Genomic DNA, 20,072 nt, shown 5'->3' with positions numbered 1-20,072 from the left:
AGGTTTTCTCTGCCTCACCACCACAAGTCATCTGGCAGGTGAATCATTCAAATAAAGTGGACCATATATTACAACAACAATATTATGAAGTGCCTGCAACTTCACCTATATTGCTATGAGAAAACTTTTGTCCTTTTCTATTGATTCCAATTTTGAAACAAAGACGTTAAAGTGTTTGAAAACAGATTTCTTTGTACATAGCAAATCTAATAAAAAAAACAAGTAGAAGTGAGAGATTTAAGAAAAACGAAGAACAAGTATGCATAACGAAGAACAAGTATGCATTCTCTGGATCCTCTCCTTGCTTCTTTTATCCTGGAATTCAAGTTCCACAAGTCTGAAGAAATTTATTTATATATATATAATGGATGATAAGTTGATACCCATCAACAATTAATGCCATAAAATTTTCAATTCGATGAAGAAAACATCATGAGATCATGAAAGATACTCTAAATCTCTAATTTTACTAACCAGGAACAATCCCAAGAACCAGACCTTGCATTAGAATCTGATAAAGAAAAAAAAAAGGCGGGGAAGAACAGGGAACCGAAAAAAAAAAGGAAAAAAAAAAAAAAAAAATATATATATATATATATATATATATATATATATATATATATATGAAAGAAGATGATGAACTATATTATCAAAGAAACAGAAAAGGCATTTTAAGTGATGTAGAACACTGTTTTTCATCGTTGTTGGAATTACGCTGCTGCCTTCTCTCTCTCAAACTGACAATGGTAGGAAGCATTATCTCCTTCGAAGCTCCGATGAGATATCTTTGTGTAAGATTTTGGCAAGTGTTGCAGAGAAAACATCTAATATGCCTGAGAGCTAAGAAATTAGCACCATGTACCCATTTGTCACATTCTCTACACAGAAATGCATCATCTGCTTGGCAATATAAAGATGCTCGAGACCCACAGAGTTCACAGCATATCAAACTTGAGGCTTCATCGCCTGAACCAGCTTCTTTCTCCTCTAGTTTCATGCAGAACCTGCCTTGGTTGTGGCTTCTCTCCTTTACACCTCTGCACATTTTCTCTCTTTCACAAGCTTAAAAAGGGATTCTAGGAGATTGGAGGAAGGATTTAAAGAGACCTTCTATGCTATAACCACTATTGTTCACAGACAGTTTCCAGGAAATGAGTTCTGGACAGAATTTTAGCATATAAAAAAGGAATGAAAGCCACTAAATGACAAAGTTGTCACTATTTATAATCTCTAATCAATCTTTTAATTACCCTTTTTTTTAAAGTATGGAATTTCAAACTTGTGGTAGAGAAATTTTAATTGTACAATCTCAATTTTATGAAGTTCAAAGAAGAATCTTAATATACTAATGGGGTAAGATTAATGGTATTAAAGGGTCCTTCATGTAATTTAATAAGCCAAAAAAACAAAAACATGATTAAGCTACAAGCTTTGTGAGAGATGCTTGGAGGGAAGTCATGAGCCATGATTTTTGGCCGTTGAGTGGTTACCATGTCACTTTGGTTACAAAAGAAGCAAAGGGGGTGTTTGTAATTGTATGGCCAAGAATTAAAGCTCTTGCTCGTGGTGGAACCCCACCATCCATCAAGAATACACAGAGAGAAGAGGTTGTGATATCGCATGGGACAAGTATGGGCCTTGGAAGAAGTGATGTGAGTCATCTTTTTTTACATACATTTTGCTTTTGGTACTGATACTTTTGTCATCCGAAATGAACCAAAACCCCCCAGTCAGTCACTGGACACTGTGTGTACGTGGAGATTTGGGACTGGAGTGGCTGTCCTTGTCCACATGTTTATTGAGCGTTGATACCGTAGTCCACATGTATGGTTGAAACGTGAAAGCTTCTAATATCTTATAAAATTTTTAAAGGCTGTTTGAATGAGAGAGGGAGAGAGATAAGGATAAATGAAAGTAAGAACCAGTAATTAATTATTTTATTTTTATTTAAAAAAATAAATTAATAAGAAAAATTTTATTTTCTCTTATTTTTTAATTTTTAAATTTTAATTTTTTATATTTTAATTAAAAATAAAAAAATAAAAAATGAGAGATAAAAAATTATAAATATTTTTTATTTATTTATCTTTTTAAATTTATCTGTCATTCACTTTTTTTTAAATATAAAAAATTAAATATTAACTCCCTTTTATCTTTTAATTCACCAAATGCTGATCGATTACTCTTGCTACTATTAATTGTCCATCCACCAAATTTATTTAATTGTATGTGACTTGTGATGGAAATGTCGGCCTATTTTTTTTTTTAAATATATTAAAGGCTATAAAATGGGTGCTAGATGGTACTAGGTTACTAAAATTATTTATATTTAATTCATTATAAATTAAACTATAAATATATAAATTTTATAATAACATAATTTACTTAGATTTTATTTATTTTGTGAAAATAATATGTGTATAGAATAAACAAATTTTATTATTTAATTATAATATTAAATTAATAATATATATTTATATTATATATATAAATATTTTTATATTTTAATAAGATTTTAAAACTCATAAAATGATTTTTTTTTCTTTTAAAAAAATTATTTTTTTAAAATAATTTAATTTTTTTATTAAAAAAATATTTTCTATTAATTAATTTCTTAAACACTTTAAATATTAAAAAATATAAAAAAATATTTTTCACAAAATAATGAAAGTCTTAATCATTGAATTTAATATTTATACATTTAATTTTAAACAATAATTATATATAAATTTATGAATGATAAACATATTTTTATATATGTTTGATGAAAATTTCATAAATTTACTGAATCATCTTAGTTGCCCTCTTAAGATTCTTTAATAAATGTCTTTATTTATTTATTTTTTGCCACAGTATAATATTAATGAAATAACTAAGAGTAAGGTTATATATTAAGCTTTTCAGAATTTATAAATACGGTATACTTGGTACACTAAAGTAAAATGAAAAATAATATAATTTTTTTTTAGAAGTCAATATTATATTATATTAAAGTTATTATATTTATATTATGATAATAAAAAGGTTATTATATTATTAAACAATTTCGTGACGTACTGGGATTATTTTATTATAAGAAATGTCACTTCGGCTCAACATAAGATGAGGATTTTGATCAAATTCAAACCGTTAACTTAATGCCAGAAAAGGACTGCCATAGAAAAATTTTGTGATTATAATTTATCCGTTGTTATCTAAACCGAGACCAACCGGCCTCAAAGAGCGAAGCCTACGTGTCCTCTGTACAGTCGAACTCGGACACACTACCAAATCAAAGCAGCCGGCTATGCTTTGCAATAAGTCTAATCTGTCTACGTGTGTATGCATGCTAACACCTAATTTCACCCAACTCCCTCAATTTTTATTTAATTCAAATATATCATATCATTGCTTTTTATGTAGATTAATACATGAACGATAAATTTATTATAAAAATTATCTATTATTATTAATTTATTATTATATAATAAATTTATCATTTTATATAAGTTATTTTATTTAAAATTACAATAATATTATATAATTAAAATCACAATAATATTATATAATTATTCCTTGATTGTATTTGTTGATTAAAAGTTACCTTTTAAAGGAAGTTATTAAAAAATAAAATTGTCATTAATTTAATTCAAATTAATTTAGATCTTCAATTTTCACCTTATAAAACTATGTAATCTTTTGATGTTGACTCAAGATTTATAGCTTTTTTCCTTTTTATAAATTATTAACATGCAGTTTAAGGTGGCTCCTAAACTTAGTCCATATTCAATATTGTTGAATTTGAATTTTAGTTAAATTAGTGCAAATCTTTTTCAATCAGTCAATTCTAAACCAAACTGACAATGAGACGACGCAAACTTCACAAGCCCAGAAAAATTAAAAAGAGAAAAAAAAAAGCAATGAAAAAAAAAAGAAGAACTATTCTCGCTTTTTCTTTGATAATTTGTTATTTTCTAAATATATGGTGTTATTGATGCTTTTATGCGGAAAATTTCAAGCAATTCATTTTGAATTAGGGTTAGATAATTGAATTACAGTAGATACAAATGAGAAGGAAAGAAATTTTTTACTAATTTTGAAACTATGAATTGTAATAACGGAGGAGAATAATAAAATGAAAAAGAGTGAAAAATTATAATAACTAAGGAGGAAAAAAGGAGAAAAGAAGAAATGAAATTCTAACACTATAGATTTAGTGTTATGCAATTTATTAGTTAGTGAAATATATAATTTATTTCTTATATTTTTTAAATTAAATAATTTAGTTTCTGATTTTTTAATAAATTAATATAATAATATATGTCGCTAATTTATCATTAACTTCTTGTTAACAATATTTTTAAAATGAAACAGTTAAATCCTTGGCTTTTGATGAAATTAATAACTTAGTTCTTTTATTTTCAAAATAAAAAAAAAAAGTCAATTCCCTACTTTTAAATTTTATTTTTAAATACTTAATATATTTTAATTTAAAAAAAATAATATATTATATTTAAATTTAAAAAATATATATTATTTCAAAAGATAATAAATATATATTTTATTAAAATGTCTTTTATGCATCATATCCTAAATTATTATAAATAATTGTGCTTAAATATATGTATTCATATCGATATGGGCAGTGACGTTCTTCTCCATAACTGTTTTAACTCTACCTTCTCATAACACTACTATGGAGTTTAGATATAAACCCTTTAAGAGGTACAGGATTGACTGGAGTAGCTATTGGAATAACAACCGAGACAAATACTTGAAAAGGGACATTGATGATGGCTTTACTCCTTACAAAGATTCACTACCCATCTCTTACCATGAGCCCAATGACCTAGGTTCAGGATAGTGGATATGGAAGAGGGAATGTATTATGCACCCTTTTTGCTTGGACTTATTTGAGAAAAAGAGCCAGCCCCCCACTTGTGTTTGTTATAACTTGTCTTAATGTCGCTTTGTAAAAGTTCTTATTCATTCAAACGGATTGTCTAAATTAAACAAGCAAACTTTGTTCATCTAGAAACATTACACCCATAGTACATGCACACATAAGTAGCCCGATTATGTTCTCCTCTTTTACGAGTCTAAGATGATGAATCTGGGCATTGGCTTTATAAGGTAATAATGGAAAACACCAGGTGGGTAAGTTAGCCACTGCTTTGATGCTTAATTCAATAATGACAACTGGACTTGTGGATGAATAAGATTAGTTAATTATTCATGCACATACCTGATACCATTTATATAGACTTTAGTGTAGATTCCCTATTAGCATTAGGAGTTTGTGATTAATTGGGATTCCCTATTAGGATTAGGAGTTTGTGATTAATTGAGACTTGGAGTCCACCTTGGTTGAGAGCCTTATGAATGTTAGGACTATAATTACAACAATTATCTTAGGATCCTTATCTTTTGAGGTGATTCGAGCATCGAGAAACATGCATGGGCGAGTAACTCTTAACTGAATGTGGAAACATATGCCCTAGCTACTCATGATAGCTCAGACATGGGCTATGCATCACTACTTATTACTCAGTTATTCATTACTCACCTTCGACTACTGTTTTTATTCACCGTAGTATCATTAGTCCCCTTATTAGTATTTAAGTCTTTCAGGTTTGGTTTCTTTCTTCTTGAATTTGTTTGTCCAAGTATGCTTTTGGTTAGTCTTTCCACGTGGAACTATGTGATTGATGAGAGATGAAGGGTTTGACATGAACTATGCTTTAATCATGTCAGCGCGATACTCCAAGCACAATGGTTAAGGTTTTGAGATTATTTACATTGATTTTTTATCCAATTTTGCCCTTTATTCTTCTTATTTCCTCATAAGTTCTGGACACTCCCCACCCCCCCCCCCCCTTCTTGAGACAAATGAGCCTTCGTTAGATACCTCAGAGACAAACTCCTCTTTTAACCTATCTACTCCTTGGGAGATATTAATGCTTAAAAGGGAAATGTCCCTCATGGTGATTATCATGTCGGAGACCCATACAACAATAGTGGCTACTGGGGAGATTGTGATGGCCAAGGCAAACGCTGTTTCCTAAAACTCCAGTGAATAAGGGGTCTTTGGTCAGGCAAGTGTACCTATAAAATATAATCGCTGGGGTAGGAGGGTGATTCAAGGTGCACTAGGGGTAGGGAGTTTAATCTATAAATTATCAAGGGGACAGATCCACAATATTCTGGCTAAGTATAAACTGCCTCCTTACATAGTCACCTATCAGCCGAAAGAGCATATGAGGGCGAATGACATCATATCACGAGACAACTCACTAATGATATATGAGGAGCATTTAAAGGTAGGTGTGAGATTCCCACTAGACCCCTTTTTTGTGGAAGCCTTACAATTTTATAATGTTGCTCTCTTGTAGTTGCATCTAATAGTTAGAGAATTCGGGTGGCATTCTTGTCTTTATGCCATGAAAACAACTTAGTTGCTAATGCTAAGGTATTTCATCATTTTCACAAGTTCTTCTCTTAAGAAATAAATGGACTTTTGCCACTTCATTATGAAGACAGGCTTTGTTCTATTTACTGGACTCCCTTTATCTTTGAAGAGGTGGAAAGAGAGGCTTTTCCTATTTACACTTGATAAAGACAAAAGCTGGGGGGCATTTCTCTCTAGCTTAGACATAAAAACATAAAAAGTATAAAAGGGAAACTAGTTTTAATAGAAATGAGCATGCAACCATTAAAGAGTTAAAGAAAGCTTGCGAGTCGAAGAAGTATGGGTTTAATGTGCTTATCTATGCTTACACTGACCCTTTTAATTTTCTTTCTTATACGAGTGATGCTGAACCTCACATTAGCGAAGCATTGAGGTCTAATGTAGGTGAGGCATCGAGGTTTAGTGTTTCCTGATGATCTTAATTATACTTAACTAATTTTGTCTTCTCTTTGCAGGAATGGCTGGGAGACCCATAAATTGAAATAATTAGGTTTTCTTAGGATAAAAGTCCAAGTAACCTAGCAAATGGAATACTTAGGTTTTGTTAGGATCAATGTCCTAGTAGCCTAGTAAAGAAAATACTTAGGTTTTGTTAGGACTAGTGTCCGAGTAACCTAATAAAGGAAATACTTAGGTTTTGTCAGGACCAATGTCCGAGTAACTTAATATAAAAGAAATCACTTCAAATACCTAATTTCTTTTCTAAATAATCACTTAAAAGTATTAAAACATTTTTCTATGAAATCTTAGCTGGGCGAGCTTAAATTTTTAACTAGATGGTCATCTACACCGCTTGGGCATACCTATGTTTTGGATGTCTGTGCTACTTGAGCAGGCTTATGCCTTAGATGGCTATGTTTATGCTAATTGGGAGGACTTATGCCTTAGATGGTTGTGTCTATGCCATTTAGGCAAACTTATACGTTAGATGGTTGTGTCTATGCCACTTAGGTGGACTTATGCCTTAGATGGGTGTGTCTAAGCTACTTGGGCAGACTTATACCCTAAATGCATATTTAGGTGTCATAGCATAATGAATAATCAATTTTGTAAAAAATGTGTATTATCTTTATTGATAAAAAGATGTAGTTTACATGAGTTGTGGGAGGGCAAACTAGCCTACTAATAATGCTTTTTAAGATTGGAGATATTCTACGCTTGAGGAAGTTGGCTTTTTCATTACTAGGTCACCAATACAAAATGCTCAACCCTTGACTTTTACATTAAACATTCAAGTCATTCTTTGTCTACATGCTACCATATGAATAAATGCTCATTCCATTTGAAGTTCTAATTGATAAAGGCAAATCTGGGTCTTCTTCATTGATTGAGGCTTTTGGTTTGTAACTTGAGTAGTTAGGGCATGGAATTCAGCTAGGATAACTACTTTAGCACCATATGTTAAGGAGAAAAGTGTTTCCCCCATGCTAGATCTTGGCGTTATGCAATATGCCCATAAGACACTCGGTAACTCATTAAGCCACTTCTCTTTTGCTTTATCTAAACACTTCTTAAGTCCTTGTGGAATGGTTTTGCTTGTTAACTCAGTCATTCCATTGGATTATAGATGATAGGCTGATGTAAAATAGAGGTTGATTGTAAACCCTAAACAAAAGCCTTTAAATTTCTTAGACTCAAATTAGGTTCCATGGTCTATGATTCAGCATTCAATCTCCTCAAAAGCAATAGGGCGAGTTAAATATTGCTCGCTTGTGGCTGCTAGTTTGGCTAGGCTATTTGCTTCAGAGTTCTCTTCCTTTGGGATTTGAATTATATCAACTTCACCTAATTTTATTCAAACATATGCTAAGAATTTGTTGAATCAGACTTCATATTTGCTCATACTTAAATTTCTTACTTGGAAATTGCCTTGACACAAACTAACAACAAGTTAAGAGTCAGAATAAATTGTTATGTGTGTGGCGATTACTTCTTTTAATATCCATAATGACATAAGGAGTGCTTCATACTCAGCCACATTATTTATAGCTCTAAATGCTAGCTTGGCTTCATATTAGGGCTTTGCTTTGTATGGTCCTTAAAAAATTATCCCAATTCCTCCTCCCTTTGAACCAGCAACTTCGTCTACCTAAACCTTCCACTCTAGTTTGGGTTATTGTTCTGGCTGTGATTGGGGTAAGTTCCGCAACAAAATCTGCAAGTGCTTGAGCCTTCAGGGCTGGTCTAGGATCATACCAAGCATTATATGACCTAAGGTAGATAGCCCACTCTGTTATTCACCTGGTAGCTTTTGGATGATGCAGGATTTTTCTTAGTGGGAAATTGCTTTGCACTTTAACAATATCGGATTTTATATAGAGTATAAGTTTCTTTGCTATAGTGACTACAATAAAAGCTAATTTTTATAGGGCTAGATAATTACACTCCCTTTTGTTCAATACTTGGCTTGTGTAATAACTTTGTTATTGCTCATCCTGCTCTTCCTTAAACAACTCAGAGCTAACAATTTCATTGGTGATAGATAAGTACAAATACAAAGTCTCACCTACTATTGGTGTGTCTAAGAGAGTTGGCTAAGTTAGGAAAGAATTAAGTTCTTTAAAGGTTGTTTGACAATCCTTGTGCCACTTAAACTGCCTTTTTACTTTGAGGGCTCTGTAGAATGGAAGGCACCTTCTAGCCGAATATAATAAGAATTGCCCAAGGACTATTACTCGCCCATTGAATCTCTATATTCCCTTTATAATTTTTGAACATTGTATTTCCATGATTGCCTTGATTTTTTCTGGATTTACTCCCAAAGAATTTTGCTACTTCAATTCCAAAGGTGCATTTTTCTAGGTTATGTTTCATGCCAACCCTATTTAAGACATCAAAAGCTTCAGCAATGTTATGTACATGTCCTCCAAATTTTTGCTTTTGATTATCATGTCATCAACATGCACTTCAACTGTCTTCCCATTCAGTTCTTTGTACATTTCATTGACTATACTTTGATAGGTCATCCTTGCGTTTTTAAATCGATAAGACATCACCTTATAGTAAAACACTCCCTTGTTAATGATAAAGGCTATCTTTTTAAAGTTTCTTGGCTCTATGAGAATTTGATGATAGTCGGAGATGGCATCTACCAATGAGCATACTGCATGTCCTATTGTGACATCGACCAAATGGTTGATTGTCAGGAGTGGATAATGATCCTTTGGATAGGCCATGCTCAAATTAGTGAAGTCAACACACATCATCCACTTTCTATTAGCCTTTTTTACCACAACAACATTGGCTACCCATGTCAAGCAGTGAACTTCCTTAATCAGCCCTACCTTCCTTAACTTGTTAACCTCCTCTGTAATCATTTTCTGTCTATCAAGGGCAAACTGTAACGATCGGGAACCAGCCACTAGAGGAATTGTCCGCTTTGGCCATAAGCCTCACGGTTTTGTCCCATAGGTGGAATGGAGCACTTCCCAGGAGGTCACCCATCCCAGGATTGCTCTCAAACGAGCACGTTTAACCCTGGAGTTCTTCCAACTCTCCAGGCCATTCCACCAAAAGGCGCCTCTAGTGATTAGTTCCCCCATCTTATATATCATTACTTTTGAGCCCAAGACCATCTCCGTGCTTTGCCGATGTGGGATTTGCCTAAGGGATCATCCTTTCGCAGGACCTATTTCCCCCCCTTTCGGGACTCAGCGTCCTCGCTGAGGTTTGCCCCACATCACCCAAGAGGCACGCGAGCGGCTCTGATACCAATTGTAACGATCGGGAACCAGCCACTAGAGGAATTGTCCGCTTTGGCCATAAGCCTCACGGTTTTGTCCCATAGGTGGAATGGAGCACTTCCCAGGAGGTCACCCATCCCAGGATTGCTCTCAAACGAGCACGTTTAACCCTGGAGTTCTTCCAACTCTCCAGGCCATTCCACCATTAACAACCTTTCATCCTTCATTTTTCTTAGTTTTCTTCCACTAAAAACCCTAACTACCAATACAAAAATTCATTCTATCATCTTGGTGATTATTGTGGGAGCAAAAAGAAAAGGAAACCAAGACTTTGAGGAAGGGAAAAATCTGCCCTAAGTGAGGTTAGTGCTACAATCTCATTTTCCTTCTTTTAAATTCTAGTTAGAACATTTTTGAGCTAAGAAATCTTAAGGAATTGAAGTAAATTACATGTGTTAAGGGTACCTTCAATTTTCAGCAGCCCTATGGAAGATTGAGTTTGATTGTTTAATAAACTTATAGTGGCTGGAAATGAGGGTTAAGGTATTAAAATGCATGGATATTGAACTAAGTATGTAATTAAGGTTTATGAGTAAATTGATTTGGATATTAGGGTTTGGAAAGGTGAAAGTGTGACTTGGCTTAGGAAATTGTTAGAGGACATTTTAATGGTCAATTAGTGACCATTTTAGGTAATTTGACTAACAAATGGACTGAAAAATGAGGTTGCAAATTGAGTTTGCAAGCTGCCCTAGGACAGTAGAGGGACTGAAAATTCAGTCCCTTTGCACTGCCATAACTTGGGCAGTGGTAGTCCAATTGAAGTTTGGCCAATTGGACATGAAACTAGGCTTATAATGGCACATTTTTGCTGAAGAAACCATGCCCAAAAGACCAAAGCAAGAGGACCAAAACTCAGCCACAATCCGGATGCCCTGCACTGAATTCTGCAGAATTTGCCAAATGAACAGTAACTGTTCATTTGGCCATAACTCACTGTAGATTTGGTCAATTGGCCTGAAATTTTTACAGAAACAAGTTAAGATATAGACAAACAACTTTCATGAAGAAACCTACCCCAAATTATGGCCAGAACCCATTCAACCAAGTGACTCAAGTTACTGTTCATGCACTGTAGATATGGTAAATTTCTGCAGAATGCATATCCGGACAGCTTGGGCTTTTGAGCCATATCTGGAGCTACAAAACTCCAAATGGAGTGATTCAAAAAAGGAAATTCAACTAGACAAAATAAGGAACAACTTTCATGTTTTACATTTCCTCAAATTCCAACAGTAACAGTGTCCAATGGAACAGTGAAGTTGACTCACCAAAATTGAAAAATCTGTTTGTGTTGAGTTACACTTTGGAATGGCAAAAACACTTAATGCCAACAAGTTTTAAACACCAAATGTGGTATGTTGGGAGTGCCAAAGTTGATGTACACATTTTTATTCTAAAAGTCAACATTTTTGTTGACCAATGATGAATAGTGACACAAAAAAAGTTGAAATTCACAAATTGACAAATTTAAGAGTTTCAAATGCCCTAGTATACCTAACAAGATTGGTTTGGATAGTTTGGCATGCCAATAGGGTTCAGATTAGCAAGATCGCACATGGCAAAAATGCCATTCGTGATTTCATGGCTTTTGGCCATTCGACTTTGCATTGAGACTTGGCCTTGTGCTCGATATTATTTACATTGTTAGCCGCTCTGCACACCGAGATGCATATTTGACAGATGGTGTGACGGCCCGAGTTACTAGGTACCCAGTGACAGTTTACCCGTTATCCAGTCCAGTCGTCTAGTGTAGGTTACTTGGGGCAACCAAATGAATAAAAGTGAACAACGTTAATGAAACAATGAATATATCAATACCAAACAAAGAAAGCATACACATTCTCTACACATTTATTTTCTTGCTATTTTCTTTTATTATATTATTGCACCACTAAGCAATATTGCTTAGCGCGTTGCTTTGCCACGCCGTGGTACCGGAGATCCCGATCGCGAGCCCGGTAGACCACGATCGGGTGAGTCCATCCGCGATTCGCCTGTCCGTGTCACCTCGTCACTGCAGTGCATTGGTAGGACACTAGATGTCATTTTGTCATTTTGTAATTAACTTTTATTTTCTCATATGTATTTGGGATTTATGTAATGTATTTTGAGGTTCATGTAAATAATAAAGATTTATGGTCATGTATGGTATTAATTTGAGTATTTAATGGTTGTTTATATATGAGAACCCTGAGAAAGGGATGTTTTGAGAAATGAAAAGGTTGTTGAGACCTGAAATTGACAAATTATTGAGATATTGATATTGAGTTTTGTTGATAATATTGGAGTTGAGTATGAATGAAATTGTATATTGGAAGTGTTTTTAACAGGTTCCGAAGAACTGTTTTCTCCATTTTTAGCTTACTCATGGATTTTCCTTAAAATCTTCGGAACCTCAAATGAATAATACTTTTGATAAATGGTTAAAACAAATCATATTTCATAAATTAACTTCAAAAGCATGACACAAATTAAGTAAGGTATATTAGAGAGTGCCAATACACCGTGTGGCATTACTTACTCGGGTATACTGTACACGGGTAAGGGATGTCACATTTAGTGGTATCGGAGCACGGTTTAGGCGTTTCTAGGCCTAGATTGAGTCCATACCATGCATTGCATTTGTAAGAGTCGAGGTGACACTAACGCAGATCTGTTTATCTTTCTTATTTTGAATAGGATATGGATCCTTCATCTCAGAGAGCCGTTGAGGAGGAAGTGGAGAGTCATGCTCCACTGCAGCAGTGAGGCGGGGCACGAGAGAATCTGCTCCACCGGCTCAGCGAGCACCTTGCCTCCACGAGCCATGTTCCAACAAATGGCCGACTTCTTGGACAAATGGCCGGGTAATGCCAGACCACCACCACCACCACCGGCTCCACAGTAAATCACACTGGAAAGGCTAAGGAAGTTTGGAGCCGTGGACTTCTATGGCAAGAGAGAAGATGACTCATGTGCAAAACAAAATTGGTTGAACAGCAGGCGAGTCTTAAAACAACTTCACCGCACCCAGGCGTAACTTAGAAGTCGCTATATCCTTGTTACAAGACGATGCCTACGGATGGTGGGACACAGTGTCCGATGAAGTGCACTAAGTCAGAATTTGGGACTTCTTCCTCTCTGAGTTCAAGAAGAAATATGTGGGTACTGTATACCTGGAAGAGAGAAGAAGGGAATTCATTAATCTGAGGCAGAGACAGTTGTCAGTGGCTGAGTATGAGAAGGAGTTTGTTCGGTTAAGCCGCTATGGAAGGGAAATAGTCCCTAACGAAGCTGAAAGGTGTAAGAGATTTGAAGAGGGACTGAATGACAATATCAAGATACAGCTCATTGCCTTGGGAATCACAGAATTTAGCAAGCTAGTGGAAGCCGCAATAAGGGTTGAAAAAGTGAGAATCAATGAGCAGACCAGAAGGGAGAGACAGCAGAAGAGGGGACCAGGTCAGTCTAGTTCCACCCCTGGATTTGGGAAGAAGTTTAAGGGTCCTCCTGCACAGAGTTTGGGTCAGCCACGTGGTCGTGGTCACTCGGGGCCCAGCCACAAGACACCCCTAGGAGAGGTCAGTCCACACCATCAGTGGGCAGCTCTCCAGGGATGGGGTTCAGGGGACCAGCCCCAGCATTTTCTGCGTGTCCACACTGTCAGAAATGGCATAAGGGGGAGTGTTGGAGAGTGACTGGTGCCTGCTTGAGGTGTGGGTCAACAGAGCATCAGTTAAGGAACTGTCCACGCAGAACTACCACAGCTGCTCCAACACAAGCAGAAAGACTCCGCCTGCACCACGCAGAGGTAGAAAATCGCGGATCTCGACGCAGTGGGACCATCACGAGGCCTACATCCGAGCCAAAGAGAGGCCGATAATGTACCACCGCCGAAATTATGCCTTGAGAGCTCGGGAGGAGCAAGATGCCCGGACGTCATCGAGTGCGTTCTCCCTCTACACTACTGCATGCATTGGTGGATCCAGGATCCACTCACTCATACATTTGCATCAATCTACCCGTAGAAAGGGGGATACTGGTAGGGGAAAGTGACCAAGACATTCTGGTTACTAATCCATTGGGCCACAGTGTAGTGGTGAACAAGGTATACAAAGGTTGCCCGTTAAGGATTCAAGGGTATGAATTCTTGGCAGACTTGATTGAGTTGCCTTTTCATGAGTTTGACGTGATTTTGGGAATGGACTGGTTGTCACGTCATCAGGCAATAGTTGATTGCAAATTGAAGAGAATTTCTTTGAAAACCCCTGAGGGTAATGAGATCACAGTTGTGGGGGAAAGGACAGATTTCTTGTCCAATGTCATCTCAGCCATAGTTGCAAGAAGAATGATGAGAAAAGGCTGTGAAGCCTACCTAGCACATGTGGTGGATACTAGGCAGGCTAAGCCACACTTGAGTGACATACCCACAGTGAGAGACTTCCCAGAAGTATTTCCTGAAGAGTTGCCTGGTTTGCCACCAGAAAGGGAAGTCGAATTTGCTATTGAGACAATGCAGGGTACAGCACCCAATTCCATTGCTCCTTATAGGATGGCACCTACTGAATTGAGGGAGTTGAAAACTCAGTTGCAAGAGTTGCTGGATAAGGGGTTCATACGCCCCAGTGTGTCACCATGGGGAGCTCCAGTGCTGTTTGTGAAAAAGAAGGATGGGACTTTGAGACTTTGTATTGATTACCGGCAGTTGAATAAAGTGACTGAGAAGAACAAATACCCGTTGCCTAGAATTGATGATCTGTTTGATCAGTTGAAGGGAGCAGGAGTATTTTCTAAGATTGATCTCGTCGAGTATCATCGATTGAGGGTGAAGGATGCGATGTGCCCAAGATCGCATTCAGGACCCGATATGGGCATTATGAGTTCCTAGTGATGCCCTTTGGCTTAACAAATGCACCAGCGGCATTCATGGACCTTATGAACCGTATCTTCCATCCACACTTAGATCGGTTCGTAGTGGTCTTTATTGATGATATTCTAGTGTACTCCAAGACCAGGGAAGAACATGATGAGCATTTGAGGATTGTTCTGCAAACCCTGAGAGAAAAGAAGCTGTATGCTAAGTTGTCCAAGTGTGACTTTTAGCTGAATGAGATTGCATTCCTTGGACACATAGTGTCAGCTGATGGGATTAGGGTTGATCCCAAGAAAATAGAAGCGGTGATGGAATGGAAGCCTCCCAGAAACACAACTGAGGTCAGAAGTTTCTTGGGGCTAGCTGGGTATTACAGAAGATTTGTGAAGGGATTTTCCCTAATAGCTGGTCCAATGACCAAGTTGTTACACAAGAATGTCAAATTTGACTGGAATGACAAGTGTCGCAGTAGCTTGAGAAATTGAAGGCTATGTTGACAGAGGCACCAGTGTTAACACAGCCAGTGTCAGGAAAGGACTTCGTGGTCTACAGTGATGCCTCAAATAATGGGTTAGGGTGTGTGTTGATGCAAGAGGGGAAAGTGATCGCCTATGCTTCCAGGCAGCTAAGGCCACATGAACAGAACTACCCTACCCATGATTTAGAGCTTGCAGCAATTATCTTCGCACTGAAGATATGGAGGCACTACTTGTATGGTGAAAAGTGCTACATTTACACAGACCACAAGAGCCTGAAATATTTGCCAACCTAGAAGGAGCTCAACCTTAGACAGAGGCGATGGATTGAGTTCCTGAAGGATTATGATTGTGTGATTGACTACCACCCTAGGAAGGCAAATGTAGTCGCTGATGCTTTAAGCAGAAAATCTATTGTAGCATTAAGATCTCTGAATGCCCAACTATCCTTAACTCATGATGGAGTTATTTTGGCTGAGTTGCAAGTGAAGCCGAATCATACAACAGATCTGAGGATGGGCAGAAGACAGATGAGAAATTAATGGCTGTTATGGGCAAAATCACTGAGGGGAAGGAAATTGAATATGAAGTGAAAGAAAATGGGTGCCTGTACTATAAAGATAGAGTATGTGTACCAGATGATAAAGAGTTGAAAACCAGTATTCTGAAAGAAGCACATAACAGTGTGTATGCTATGCACCCAGGAAGCACAAAAATGTACCATGACCTGAAACTCCAATACTGGTGGCCAGGTATGAAGAAGGACATAGTTGACCATGTAACTAGATGCTTAACCTGTCAACATGTAACACCTTCCCGATAACCACTCCGTACATCCTACTGTTCCGGTGACCGGTGTCGGTTCGGACAGCTAGAATGTCCGGAAAAATATTCAAACTAAAGTCAGGAACCATAATTAACTCAAATATTAACAAGAAAAATTTAGTAAAAATTTTAGAAATAAAATACAATCAAGTTAAACGAGCCGGTGCCCTAGCGATGGGTAACCGGAGGGAAGTTGCGGTTCTCGCAACGAGGAGCCCTAGACCCGGGGAAAAAATTATAAAATAATTTTTGGGACTCCAGAGAAGGGTAATTGAGGTTCCCATGGCATTAGAATGCCAAGAAAATACCTAGAAAAATTTTTCAATCGGTACAGACGATTTTGACCCGTTAAGCCAAACGGAGGGCATTTTGGTCATTTCGCCTTCCGAGGTGATTTTTGGCCGACTTGCCCAGTTGAGTAAATAATTAATATGACATAAAATATGAAGAAATATTGCTAGAAATTGAATTGAAAATGAGTAGTGGAGGAAAGAAAAGAAATTGAGGAAAAATGGCTATTAATGACATCATTTAAAATTTTTCAACCAATCAAATTTAAGCAAGTCCATAAAAAGGAAATAAAAGTGGGTAATGAGGCAGAATTTTAGAAACCCAAAACCAGCTCCCTCTCCTCTTCTTCACGCCACTCACTCACCCTTACCCATTCCACCATTAACAACCTTTCATCCTTCATTTTTCTTAGTTTTCTTCCACTAAAAACCCTAACTACCAATACAAAAATTCATTCTATCATCTTGGTGATTATTGTGGGAGCAAAAAGAAAAGGAAACCAAGACTTTGAGGAAGGGAAAAATCTGCCCTAAGTGAGGTTAGTGCTACAATCTCATTTTCCTTCTTTTAAATTCTAGTTAGAACATTTTTGAGCTAAGAAATCTTAAGGAATTGAAGTAAATTACATGTGTTAAGGGTACCTTCAATTTTCAGCAGCCCTATGGAAGATTGAGTTTGATTGTTTAATAAACTTATAGTGGCTGGAAATGAGGGTTAAGGTATTAAAATGCATGGATATTGAACTAAGTATGTAATTAAGGTTTATGAGTAAATTGATTTGGATATTAGGGTTTGGAAAGGTGAAAGTGTGACTTGGCTTAGGAAATTGTTAGAGGACATTTTAATGGTCAATTAGTGACCATTTTAGGTAATTTGACTAACAAATGGACTGAAAAATGAGGTTGCAAATTGAGTTTGCAAGCTGCCCTAGGACAGCAGTAGAGGGACTGAAAATTCAGTCCCTTTGCACTGCCATAACTTGGGCAGTGGTAGTCCAATTGAAGTTTGGCCAATTGGACATGAAACTAGGCTTATAATGGCACATTTTTGCTGAAGAAACCATGCCCAAAAGACCAAAGCAAGAGGACCAAAACTCAGCCACAATCCGGATGCCCTGCACTGAATTCTGCAGAATTTGCCAAATGAACAGTAACTGTTCATTTGGCCATAACTCACTGTAGATTTGGTCAATTGGCCTGAAATTTTTACAGAAACAAGTTAAGATATAGACAAACAACTTTCATGAAGAAACCTACCCCAAATTATGGCCAGAACCCATTCAACCAAGTGACTCAAGTTACTGTTCATGCACTGTAGATATGGTAAATTTCTGCAGAATGCATATCCGGACAGCTTGGGCTTTTGAGCCATATCTGGAGCTACAAAACTCCAAATGGAGTGATTCAAAAAAGGAAATTCAACTAGACAAAATAAGGAACAACTTTCATGTTTTACATTTCCTCAAATTCCAACAGTAACAGTGTCCAATGGAATAGTGAAGTTGACTCACCAAAATTGAAAAATCTGTTTGTGTTGAGTTACACTTTGGAATGGCAAAACACTTAATGCCAACAAGTTTTAAACACCAACTGTGGTATGTTGGGAGTGCCAAAGTTGATGTACACATTTTTATTCTAAAAGTCAACATTTTTGTTGACCAATGATGAATAGTGACACAAAAAAAGTTGAAATTCACAAATTGACAAATTTAAGAGTTTCAAATGCCCTAGTATACCTAACAAGATTGGTTTGGATATTTTTGCATGCCAATAGGGTTCGATTAGCGATCGCACATGGCAAAAATGCCATTCTGTGATTTCATGGCTTTTGGCCATTCGACTTTGCATTGAGACTTGGCCTTGTGCTCGATATTATTCTGACTTGTTAGCCGCTGCACACCTGGAGATGCATATGTGACCGATGGTGTGACGGCGAGGTACTAGGTACCCAGTGCGGTTACCCGTTATCCATCCGATGCCTAGTGTAGGTTACTTGGGGCAACCAAATGAATAAAAGTGAACAACGTTAATGAAACAATGAATATATCAATACCAAACAAAGAAAGCATACACATTCTCTACACATTTATTTTCTTGCTATTTTCTTTTATTATATTATTGCACCACTAAGCATTATTGCTTAGCGCTGTTTTTGCCACGCCGTAGGTACCGGAGATCCCGATCGCGAGCCCAGACCACGGGTGAGTCCATCCGCAGCTTCGCTTGTCCGTGTCACCTCGTCACCAAGCAGCATTGGTAGGACACTAGATGTCATTTTGTCATTTTGTAATTAACTTTTTATTTTCTCATATGTATTTGGGATTTATGTAATGTATTTTGAGGTTCATGTAAATAATAAAGATTTATGGTCATGTATGGTATTAATTTGAGTATTTAATGGTTGTTTATATATGAGAACCCTGAGAAAGGGATGTTTTGAGAAATGAAAAGGTTGTTGAGACCTGAAATTGACAAATTATTGAGATATTGATATTGAGTTTTGTTGATAATATTGGAGTTGAGTATGAATGAAATTGTATATTGGAAGTGTTTTTAACAGTTCAAGAACTGCTTTTCTCCATTTTTAGCCAGAGATCTGATTTTCCTTAAAATCTTCGGAACCTCAAATGAATAATACTTTTGATAAATGGTTAAAACAAATCATATTTCATAAATTAACTTCAAAAGCATGACACAAATTAAGTAAGGTATATTAGAGAGTGCCAATACACCGTGTGGCATTACTTACTCGGGTATACTGTACACGGGTAAGGGATGTCACACAAACCTTCTTTTCTTCTACTGTATGGCACTAAGCTTGTGTATCATGACTTTTGGGTCTACACCCTTTGCATCTTCTGATGTCTAAGAAAAAGTTGCCATTCTAGTCTTCAGTACTTAAATAATTGCCTCCTTATTCATCCCTTCAAGTGCTGACCTGAGTTTGATTTTCTTTCCATTATCTATTTTTATTTCACTTACTTCATCAACATGTTCAGCATTTATCTTGTTCTCTGGTTTTTCCAACAACTCAATTAGTAATGAGAGTTAGGAGATTGCCTTGGTATACTGTCTATAACATTCAAGGGAAAATTTTTTACTTCCCTGAGCAACTGTTATCCCTCCGACTGCTGGAAGCTTTAAGCATGGCATCTCCATATTTATGATTATGCCATGGTTACTCAATACTGGCCTTCTCAAAATTGCATTGTAAGAAAAAGGAATGTCAATCACCATAAACTTAGCATACATCTTCCTTTTGAATTGTTCATCTCTAATAATAATGGTCATATTTGTTGTGTCACACCTTACTCTTTCATAAGATATGACATGCTCTCGTAATTTGCCTAATGAATTACCGAAATGCCCTCTACCAATAATCCATTAAACATATTACAAAGGATTTAACGATTCCGAATTCATTTTCAAGTTAAA

General features: G+C 36.4%; 1 protein-coding gene across 1 annotated transcript; it reads right to left on the bottom strand.

Annotated features, from left to right (window-relative positions):
- Positions 1-376: 376 nt before the first annotated feature.
- LOC110670331 (B-box domain protein 30) lies at positions 377-1,594 on the bottom strand. The gene has a single exon (XM_021832336.2). It carries the CDS (start codon positions 1,043-1,045, stop codon positions 650-652), a length of 396 nt encoding a protein of 131 aa, XP_021688028.2. The 5' UTR covers positions 1,046-1,594; the 3' UTR covers positions 377-649.
- Between the last annotated feature and the right edge of the window lie 18,478 nt (positions 1,595-20,072).

The sequence above is a fragment of the Hevea brasiliensis genome, chromosome 10 (assembly GCF_030052815.1).
Source record: "Hevea brasiliensis isolate MT/VB/25A 57/8 chromosome 10, ASM3005281v1, whole genome shotgun sequence".
NCBI classification, from domain to species: domain Eukaryota; kingdom Viridiplantae; phylum Streptophyta; class Magnoliopsida; order Malpighiales; family Euphorbiaceae; genus Hevea; species Hevea brasiliensis.
The sequence above is the reverse complement of the archived record's forward strand: the minus strand, read 5'-3'. Positions and strand labels throughout refer to the sequence as shown.